The sequence below is a fragment of the Simochromis diagramma genome, unplaced genomic scaffold, assembly GCF_900408965.1.
Source record: "Simochromis diagramma unplaced genomic scaffold, fSimDia1.1 OVJJ01000750.1, whole genome shotgun sequence".
NCBI classification, from domain to species: domain Eukaryota; kingdom Metazoa; phylum Chordata; class Actinopteri; order Cichliformes; family Cichlidae; genus Simochromis; species Simochromis diagramma.
The window spans coordinates 1-11,425 of NW_024386848.1; the positions used below are offsets into that span (position 1 = coordinate 1).

The 11,425-nt window shown below is 43.6% G+C and overlaps 1 protein-coding gene across 1 annotated transcript; it reads right to left on the reverse strand.

Moving 5' to 3' along the window:
• Positions 1-115: 115 nt before the first annotated feature.
• On the reverse strand, positions 116-6,521 carry LOC120732041 (protein NLRC3-like). Its single transcript, XM_040029412.1, has 6 exons — positions 6,506-6,521; positions 6,138-6,183; positions 5,876-6,025; positions 5,656-5,769; positions 2,568-2,644; positions 116-2,451 (listed from the first exon to the last, which is right to left on the reverse strand). The coding sequence occupies exons 1-6, from the start codon at positions 6,519-6,521 to the stop codon at positions 659-661; spliced, it is 2,196 nt and encodes a 731-aa protein (XP_039885346.1). The 3' UTR covers positions 116-658.
• Between the last annotated feature and the right edge of the window lie 4,904 nt (positions 6,522-11,425).

The window sequence follows — 11,425 nt, forward strand, 5'->3', positions numbered from 1 at the left end:
GGAAAAGGAAGACAGCACAAAGAGAGCAAACACAAACAGGTGAGAGTGGACAGGTGACCAAGGTCAGCAACCAATCAGAGAGCTTCTGTTTGACCCACAGTCACTGATGATGACTGCACATAACAAAGCAGTGTGTTACTCTGATATCAAATATGGATCCTGCTCTTATAATAATGATCATCAGATGATATTATTGTGTTATTTTGTAGCTGAATACGATGTTTGTGTGATTATCAGTGAAAGAAGCAGTGAGGAGGATGGAGAGAGAGAGAGGACAGAGGGTGAAGTTAGAAACACTAAAAGGATTTTTCATGGATTTCATGGATGATTTGAGTGATTTCCAGCAGGACACTTAAACATGTCAGTGGACGTCCTAAAGAACATATTCACTGATATGAAACGTGTCATTGAACAGGATTAATATCAGTGGAAACATGGTGGAAACAGCTGTGACTGCATGGATGTGACACACTTCAAATCTGTTCTCCACTCTTGGATTTGGGATCCATGGAGCTGCTGCTGAGTCTGTACAATAAAGGAATGGTGTGGAAGGTTGCAGCGTACGGACACAAACACTTTGTGCTTACAATCTGATTTTATTTTCAACATTAAACTACTAACCTACACTGATCAATGATGTTAATGATCACATCTGGACTCACCGAGCCTTTCTGCAGTTCCTCACAGCTGGAATCAGTCTCTGTCGTCCCTGCTCTGATGTTTTGTACTTCTGCAGGTCCAACTCATCCAGAACCTCCTCTGACATCTGCAGCATGAAGGCCAGAGCTGAGCACTGGATCTCAGAGAGTTTCTTCTTTGATCTGTTCTCTGACTTCAGGAACTCTTGGATCTCCTGATGTACTGAGAGGTGGTTCATCTCCATCAGACAGTGGAAGATGTTGATGCTTCTGTCAGGAGAGATTTTATCACTGTTCATCTTCTTCAGGTTGTTGATGACTCTCTGGATGGTTCCTGGACTGATCTCTGTCTGACCCAGCAGACCTACTAAGAGTCTCTGGTTGGACTCCAGACAGAGGCCATGAAGGAAGCGAACAAACAGGTCCAGGTGGCCATTTTTACTCTGGAGGGATTTCTCCGTGGCTCTGTTCAGGAAATCATCCAGAGACGACTCGTATTTTTTTCCCAAGAAGTTCTTCAGCACCTCTGTCTTCCTGTTGGTGTGACAGTGGAACATGTAGACTGCAGCCAGAAACTCCTGAATGCTCAGATGAACAAAGCAGTAGACTGGTTTCTGGAAGATCACACACTCTCTTTTGAAGATCTCTGTACAAACTCCTGAGTACACCGAGGCCTCTGTCACATCCAGACCACACTGCTCCAGGTCTTCTTGGTAGAACATGATGTTTCCTTTCTCCAGATGTTCAAACGCCAGCCTCCCCAGCTTCAGAAGAACTTCCCTGTCAGCCTCCGTCAGCTCCTGTGGACTCGTCTCATGTCCCTCATGGTACTTGTTCTTCTTCCTCTTTGTCTGAACCAGCAGGAAGTGTGAGTACATGTCAGTCAGGGTCTTGGGCAGCTCTCCTCTCTGTTCTGTAGTCAACATGTGCTCCAGAACTGTAGCAGTGATCCAGCAGAAGACTGGGATACTACACATGATGTGGAGGCTCCTGGATGTCTTCATGTGGGAGATGATTCTGCTGGACAGCTCTTCATCACTGAATCTCCTCCTGAAGTACTCCTCCTTCTGGGCGTCAGTGAAGCCTCGTACTTCTGTTAGCCTGTCAACACATGTAGGAGGGATCTGATTGGCTGCTGCGGGTCGGGAAGTTATCCAGACGAGAGCCGAGGGAAGCAGATTCCCCTGGATGAGGTTTGTCAGCAGCTGGCTGACTGATGACTTCTGTGTGACATCAGACAGCAGCTTCCTGTTGGTGAAATCCAATGAAAGTCTGCTTTCATCAAGGCCGTCAAAGATGAACAAAAGCTGAGAGACAGCCAGCTTCTCTGCTGTGACCTTCTGTAATGTTGGATGGAAAACATGGAGCAGCTCCAGAAGACTGTACTGCTCATCTCTGATCAGGTTCAGCTCCCTGAATGAAAGCAGAACCACCACACTGACATGTTGGTTCTCCAAGCCCTCTGCCCAGTCCAGAGTGAACTTCTGCACTGAGAAGGTTTTTCCAACACCAGCCACGCCGTTGGTCAGAACCACTCTGATGGGTCTCTGTTGGTCAGGTAAGGCTTTAAAGATGTCCTGGCACCTGATTGGAGCGTCATGGAGGGCGTCCATCTTGGAAGCTGTCTCCAGCTGCCTCACCTCATGTTGGGTATGAACCTCTTCACTCTGTCCCTCTGTGATGTAGAGCTCAGTGTAGATCCTGTTGAGGAGGGTTCTACTTCCTGTTTCATCACTTCCTTCAGTCACACGTTCACATCTCCTCCTCAGACTGATCTTATGTTCATCTAAAACCTCCTGCAGACCAACATCTGCTGAAAGAAAGAAAAACAATGAGACTAAAGAGAAAGAAAACTCTTCAATGTCTGAACAACACAAGAAGTCCAGTTTTCAGAAATGAGTCCATCAGCAGACAGATGTTCAGTCTTACTTTGTACACAGCTGCTCTGACTGGCTGTCTGCAGTCCAGTTCTGCTTCTGGATCTTTCTCCACACTGTGCAGAAGCTCTGATGGTGACACAGAAAAGTCACAGTGGAGATACTTCTGTCCACCTTTGATTAGACTCATTATAAAAAGGAAAAAACGTTTGAACACAGTCATGTTTCCAGTTCACTGACTTACATTTATTCCATGGACACTCACTCTAACCTGGAGCACAGCTACAACCCAACATTGTTGAGGCCTCATCTCCTCCTTTCCTGACTGTAGAGGTTAAATATGCAACAACCAACAAATAAAAGAATTTGGTTCATTTAAAAGAAATTCACACGGTGACCAAGTAAAGTAACCGTTGTAAAGGAGACAACATCCCATTGATGGTGGGATTATTTTGATTTTCTCTGTTCTCTTTGCCACAGCCCATCCCAGCAGCAGCTGAAGCAGCTGACTGTCACAACACTCAATAACACTTTAGGAGGAATTTCAGAGGTCAGTAAAGCTCCAGGTTCAACATCACTTAATTAATCATAGTTCATCATAAATGTTAACCTGGCTGGCACACATGTTAATGTTAGCCATTTAAATATTAGCAGTTAGCTGAGACCACAAGAAGAAGAGGCCGTAGAAGAACAATGGATGATAATGTGACCCGTGGTAGGTACCCATTTAAAATAGGAGAGAGCCGTAGGCGCACAGTCAGTTTAAAAGAGTTTAATTTTCAATACAAAATAAAAGAAACAGTGTAACAGCAGCACCTAAAAACAATTAAAAACGTTACCTTATTAAAAAATGATAAGACTGTACGATTGCCCGCGAGGCAGGACAAGCGCTGCGGAGAACAGTTTAAAAACAAATCAACATAGCACACTGGTTAAAAATGGACGGCAACTCACACATGACCCCAAATGGGTAAAACACTATAGAAAAAAAGGCAAATCTTCGGTGACGTCTTCACTCGGGGCCCCCCCCCCGCTGTGCATGCAAGGGCGGGGAGACAAAAAAAGGATTTGTTTTCCCTGCAGCGCCTTCACCGCCTGCGAATCAATATCTGTGGTGCCTACTGATACAGAAAAAGTAAAACAAAAAACCAAAACCATCGACAGCCGCAGCAGTCAGTCTGTCGGCTTACACCAGTTTAAAACAAATTAAAACACACTGATGTGTCGGGTCCTTTGCCCGCAGCCAGAAATCCACCTGGCAAAGCAGCAGCTCGGTACTCTGTGAATAAAAGGCAGGAGATCACTAGCTGGACAATAAAACACAGGAATATTCCTCCACTGAATTGGTTTTGTTACCTGTCCACAAGTTCGTGTCACACCCTAATAAATGTGGGTCAGTGGCGATGAAGTCCACTATACCGTTCTCACGGGAGCAATGTTTCCCACCTACAAGGGTGCAAATAACTGTAAACCTCTGCCAACAGCCAGAGCTCAAGTGGTACATTTTTGTGTAACCTACCGTTCTAACAGAAGTTTAGGGGAGGACGCGTATCAGACTTTCATAGTTAAGAAACACCAACTTGCCCAACTCGGACCAAGCACTCGCAGCTTCAGGTTTGCAAAGGAATACCCAATTGCCCACACCTGCGCTTATGAAAGGAGCGAAGACCAGCTCCGCCCACCAGGGGCGGTCCCAAGTCTCCAGGTCTCACCTGTCACAATAAGATTAGATTTTCAAGACTAGGCAGAGACGCGTTTTCCTTTACTGTCTCTTACAGAGGAGGGAGCAGATACCAGACGAGGTCACGGAGGTACGGGGAGGATTCGCAGCAGAAAGCAAGACTGCCACGTCCATGCGAGAGAGCGATGGCTACGATAATCTCTGTTATCTCACCAGTGTGCTCATGCTTTTTTAATTGAAAAGAGATTTTTAATGATCAAATATAATTATTTTTGTTATTTGTGGATTTTAAATGTCCTTGACAGAGACAGATGATGATCATTATCCTGCACTGTGCTCTCAGGTTTGGTCGAGCTAGCACAAAGAATGGCTATGTTGAACTTCCTCCTGGGATCTACACTAAGAAGTGAGTCCAACATTAGCAGGGTCTCTTTCCTTTATCTGGATTCACTTTAGCATTCACAGTCACGTGAAGCTTGTTATTAACTCGATAAGTCAACCCAGGGTTTCAGCTGAGCGTTCACATGAAACACATGGTGTTGGCAGCATCTGATCAATCATATTCATGGAGACGTGTATCAGCAACAGAGCAGCTGAGTTTGCAGAAGGAAGTCAAACTAAACCACAGGAACAATATGAGGAGATTACACACATAATAAAATACTAGCAGTAACACAGCTGCTGCAGACAAATCAGTCGTGTGATCGTGTGTGAGAGGAGAAGGACTGTAAAGGAGTTTGGTGTTAAAAGCTCTGTATGAATGTGGGAGACTTTGAAGGGCTTTAAAAAGGCCAATATAAAATAAAAGGCAGCAAAATTGCTGAGTGTGAAAGTCACCAGACTTATCAGACCTCTGTGATTAAGACCTGTAAGAACACCTATTTGTACTTGTTGGCATTATATCAAACACACACGTATATTAAGCCTTTGTTTGAACTCTGGTTGAATTTGTTACTTTCAGACTGTGAAACATCACAGAGGCTGCAGCTGCACATCTTTTATTCACCTGGAAATTTACTTTAAATGTTAGATGGAAAATGTATTGCTCAGTTTAACCAAAGTAAGAACAAGAATCCATAAACCTTCATAAAGACAAACATCTCCCAGAACATTGAGCTGCTGAAGTGTCACTGAAGGGAAAAACTATTTGTCCTCCTCCATCCAGCAACACCTGAAACACCTGAGTGGAAGCTCCTCCCTACACTGTGTTTGAAGCAAAGCACAAAGGAGACACCTGCTGGAGCAGCTGGAGTCCTACAGACACTCAGCCTCTTCACTACACAAACACCTCCTACAACATCCACTCTTTCCACTCTGACTGCTGTGTTTGTGGAAACACTCCAACACACACCGCTTCACACACCAACATAGAAATGTGTGAAAAAGAGCTGAGCTGATATTAAACATGAGGATTTATTCAGAAATACAGAGTCAGGAACAACATCTAGACACACATTACCTCTCAGCAGCAGAAGAACATCCTTTAAAGTTTACAACAATATCCTTCGACACGTTGCTCTTTAAGGAAACACAGCTGGGTTCAGGTCCAGGAGATTCTGGCCTCTTATTGATCCTAAAAGAAAAACAATAAATGTCACAGCTTCATGAGACAGGAAGGAAAAACTGGAAATATTAAATTAAAGACATGATGAACAATCTCATAAAAATAATGTACTTACTCTTTGTCACATAACAGTCTTTTGTTAAAGTTTACAGCAGCACCCTTCGACTCGTTGCTCTTTAAGGAAACACAGCTGGGTTCAGGTCCAGGCTCTGGATTAGTTTCAGGGTTATGTCCAGCTGAGCCTGGTACGCCCCACAGCTCTGGGCTTTAAAACAACACACACAGAGGTATGAGTGTGAATAATGATGGAGCAGTGATGTGAGTGCTGAGCTGTGACATGGAGAAGAGTCATGGACAGTTAGAGATGGTCATCTCACCTCTGAGCTTTGGTCTGGCTCTCATGTTCCCCACACAGAGTGCTTTTAGAGGGAGGGACTCCCTCCTCTCTGTCCTCACACTGATCCATGCTGCTGAAAACGTCCAGATGAACAGAATCAACTTTTTGGGGATTTACTGGATGATTGAGCATCAAGACACTTTTTAATATTTTACTAATTTCTGAAGCTTTTTACCAACTTTGTTCAAATTGGTCTGCTGTCATTTTATTGTTGACAAAAAGAGATTTTGAGTTTGACTGTTGACGTTTTCATGTGGGACTGTTGCTGCAACACCAGGATGTTACTACAGAATACACTTTATATTGTGTGCACTTGGATGTTAGTCCAGTGGTCCTAAACTGACACACCTGCACCTGGATTCATTCTGACCAGATTTTAACCCAACAGTGTTTCATACTTAATACATCAGACACAAACTCTGCAGCTGTCATTGTGTGCAGTGTGTGTGCAGTGTGTGTGCAGCGGGTCATTGTGTCCTATGAGTGTTATACTACAATAAACAGAGCCTGACCGCGGGCATAAAGAGGGCAAAAACCCACTTATGCTCTAAAGATGAAGTTCTGTTTCTCTTCAAATGAGCCTCAGAGCATGTGGAGGGTCATTAAACGCATCACAGATTACCTCAAGAACAACAGGCTGAAGAACATAAAAACAAACGCAGAGTTTCTGTCTGATGGTTTGAACATGAAACAGGAATTATTGAGCAAAAACGGCCAGTTTACTAACTCTGCGGAATTCATGAACTAACATCAGCGCATTCACCTACAATACACAAATGAAATGAATAAAAGTTTAAAAAGTTTAAAAAGTCTATTCCCAGACTCTGATCTCACATAAAACGAAGCAGATTTATGCTGAAACTAAGCTGCACACAGCTGATGTCAGCCAGGAAAACAGTACAGACTGCTAACGTTACCTTAACATAGAGACTGTCATGTATTTAATATATATTCTTAATTCTTATTTTCTGATTATATTGTTTCATGTATGTTAATAATACTGGCCTTTATAAACCAGGCCCAGAGGTGACAAAGAACTAGGTCAGAGGGCGACAAGTTGCCCTGGCAACAGACTTTAGAAAGGAGAAGTAAAAAAAAGGGGAAGTTTAGTGGAGAGCTGCACCGGAAATCTGACACAAAGACTGGACTGGACCCATAACTCAGATGCTCTCTACAGGAAAGGGCAGAGCAGGCTGTACCTGCTGCAGAGACTCAGGTCGTTTGGAGTGGAGGGCCCACTCCTGAAGACCTTCTATGACTCTGTGGTGGCTTCTGCTATCTTTTATGGTGTGGTCTGCTGGGGCGGCAGCATCTCTGCTGGGGACAGGAAGAGACTGAACAGGCTGATCCGAAGGGCCAGCTCTGTTCTAGGAGGCACTCTGGACCCAGTGGAGGTGGTGAGTGACAGGAGAATGGCGGCTAAGCTGTCATCACTGTTGGACAACATCTCCCACCCCATGCAGGAGACTGCGACAGCACTGAGCAGCTCCTTCAGTGGGAGACTGCGGCACTCACGGTGTGGGACGGAGAGATTTCGCAGGTCTTTCCTCCCCACTGCTGTCAGACTCCACAATAAAGACTTTAACTGATCAAACACACACATCCATACATATGCAATAATACTAAGTGCAATAATCCTTTCTGTCATCGTTGTATTTTTACTCAGTTGTATATAGTATTTGTATTTGTATTCTATTTTTATCTTATTGTATATTTTATTCTATTTTATTCTACTGTATATAGTATTTTATTTTATTCTATTCTGTACAGTTGTGTACTGTATTTATTCTTATTGTATTCTAATTTTTGCTTCATAACTTTTGCACTGTCCACTTCCTGCTGTGACAAAACAAATTTCCCACATGTGGGTCTAATAAAGGTTATCTTATCTGATCTTATTTTATGTAAAATAAAGATCATTTTTTGACTTTGACCACTTTGAGCCCAGTTTTTCTTCGCAGACAAAAGAATGTAAAGAACTGAATTTAATAAGACGATCAGCTGCACCACAACATTCAAGAAAGCGAAAGTAAAAGCGACATAAAGAAACACCCAGAGAGGCGTTGAGGGGACGTTCAGAGTCAGGAACCTCAGAAACGGATCAGGCTGGAGTTTAATTCTGTTTTAGAAATATCTGGAAATAGTTATAAAAATGCTGCGTAATAAAGAAAAATAGTGTAGATTAGTTTGAGTTGTGTTTAGCTGAGCTGTGTCTTTAATCAAATCTAAACTGAAGAGTTCATTTTTTTGAGGAGCAGCAAGACTTTCAGTGTTACTCTCAGGAGACACTATGATGGATGCATCGGAGAGCAAGTCTGGGTTCCATATCTCTCCCAAGGATACCGTGGCGTGCAGACTGGAGCAGCCAGGGATCAAACCTCCAACCTTCCAGCTAGTAATTCTACCTGCTGAGCTACAGTCTGGTTTCTCCAAAAGTTTTTTAATTATTCTAAGGGGGGTCTGGTTTCTCCACCAGTTTTTTAATTATTCTAAGGAGGTCTGGTTTCTTCGCCAGTTTTCAAGGAGGGTTAAGGATGGTTGTTCCACCGAAAGGAGGTTTTTCCTCCGCCGCTGAGGGCGTTGAGTGTTTGGTTTATCCACCAATGTGTAAGGAGGATAGAGCTCTCATTGGTGTGTGAACGCACATGTGAGTGAGTGCGGGCCAGACGTGGTCTGTGTGAATGTGACTGATTGTTGTCTTGTAATGGGGAATAAACTGGGTAATTCTGCCTTGAGAGGGGATGGAATACATTGCAAAGTATTCAGTGGGCAGCACGTAGTATGTAGATCATTGAAGGAAGAAAGTAATGAATTTGTGCACAAAGCAGATGGAACAGTGAGTGTGAATATGTCTGACGTCACTGTGTGTGTGAGCCACAGAGAGGTGTGAAAGACAAACATCCAAACTCAGCCTGCAGTTCTGTTCTGTGATTCTACATTTGACTATCCGTTGAGTTTGGTGTGCACTTCTGCTTTGTTCAGATGCATTTAGATACATCACCTCCACTCTCCTGTCTTTCCTTCTCTACCATTGCCTCCTAACTGCGGATGGGCACCGGTATCTGATGTCATTATGGCACTGGGTCTGACATAAACGTAAGTAACCAGACTGAAAAGCTGTGCACATTTCGGTGCTTTATTTCTGTGCTTTTTTTTCCTGAGATGTCATACACTTTGGATTCTAGCCAATCATTTTACCTTTCCAAGGATAGTAGGCGGGCCCAGGTACTTACGTTCTTTTAAAGCAGAGCTACAGATTAAAAATGCCCAAGGCGAAGCGGTCAAAGTCTAGCTGTACAAAAGATGCAAACTCAGCAGCCTGCAACAAGTGCTTTAAGGTGTCACCTACTGATCGGAAGGTTGATGGTTCAATCCCAGGCTCCTCCAGTCTGCATGTAAAGTATCCTTGGGCAAGATACTAACCCCAACTTGCTCTCCACATTCGGAGTATGAATGTGTGTGAATGTACTTAGAAAGCACTGAGTACAGATAAAGTGCTGGTGTGATTGGGTGAATGTGGCATGTTGAGTACTCTGGGAGAGTAGAAAAGCGCTATATAAGAATCAGTCCGTTCAATCACAAAATCAATCACATTAGAATCCTGTGCTGCTTTGGGCTCCGCCTCCAAACCATCCAAAGCGGGTTTATTTGCACCATGTATGCAGGTAAACTCAAACATCCATTCAGCTGCTTCAGAAGGAAAATGTCAGCTTGTGGTTTCAGTCACAGGAAACTCACAGGTTAGAGTCCAGCCAGAGGGCTGCTGTTGTTTATCTGTAAAGTCTTTAAATTTACAGAAATAAATAATTATGTGGACACATCTGGATCATCAGCAAACATGAAACCAGATGACCACCAAGCTGACTGCTGACACAGAGTTCATACTCTAACTGCTAGCTGCTCTGCTAGCTAAGTTAACTGATGTTAAAGGTCAGAGTAAAGAAATGACGTGATGCTGCTGGGAGTGACACCACAGACTAGCAGCATTTAGTTACTCAGCATATAATGCAGTTAATCTGAAATCTCTTTTTCTCTCTGAAACAAAGTGACAGCAGACTGAGTCAAAGACAGAAACCTTATTGAAACACCAAATATTCACCGGCTTCACTTCCTGATCCAGGATTCAAAGAGGACGTTGCACTTACTCAGCTTCTTCCCATGAACGTCTTCCCTCTGCAGCTCTGCTGTCTGGACCAGGTCTGTGTAGAAACAGAGACAATCTTCTGCTTCATCAGTCCTCTGTGTCTGCAGGCTGAAGTCACATCAAACACTTCACACCAGCAAAGAGTCTGAAGCTCACAGCTCAAAGGTCAGCTGCTGCACCTTGTGTGATATTGTTTGATCAATAATTAACCTGCAGCAGGTTTCTGCTCCAACTCCGACACACTGAACAACCCTGAGAACAAATCAGATGATGTGGGTGTGTCTGCAAACTTCAATAGCATTAAACACTGTAGGAATGTTTAGCTTATTTTAGAGTTTAGAAATGTGTTAACATAGAATGTAGAACTATTGTAGAGACACTGACACTGCCCTCGATATAATAAAGGCCTGACTGTGTCATGAACTTAGGAGTAGATTGTAGGAGACCCCTCCCCCAGTTGAACTGTGAAAGGTCTCAACATTTGTAACTGGATAACTGTGGTCTGGAAGGGAGATGGGTTTTATGACCTCTAGGGAGTCACCTACACCTACCTACAGTTTTAACTGTCACGCACACTCACTCACGTGCACACACATAGACACGCGGGAACGCGCACATGTAGGCATTCATGTGCTCATGCACATAAACACAGACACAGAGTTTGCAGCACACCGTGGGGGGTTTTATGATGGGGTCGCCCCTACAAAACTGTGTTTCACAGACAAAGGAGTGAAGATTTTGCAGAGGGGCACTGGCCTGGCAAGTCGTCCCTTTTAGAAGATGCATGCTTAAATAAGGATAAATAAAGATGAATAAAGTTTTGTGAAAATGACTACTGAGTCCGGTGCCGTCTCTGGATGCTTGAGGAATAAAAAGAACCGGGGTAAAACTGATTATGCAACAACACCTCACACCAGCAATGAGTCTGAAGCTCGCAGGTTAAAGGTCAAAGGTCAGCTGCCACACTGTATATAACATTTCAATATGTATACAACCTGACTGTGGGCGTGTGTGCAGCAATAAACAGTTTAAACATTAAACACTGAACCATAAAAGAAGCTGAAGCTGCAGCTCACAGGTCAAAGCTCAGCTGCTGCACCCAGTTATGACTTTACATAAATCAT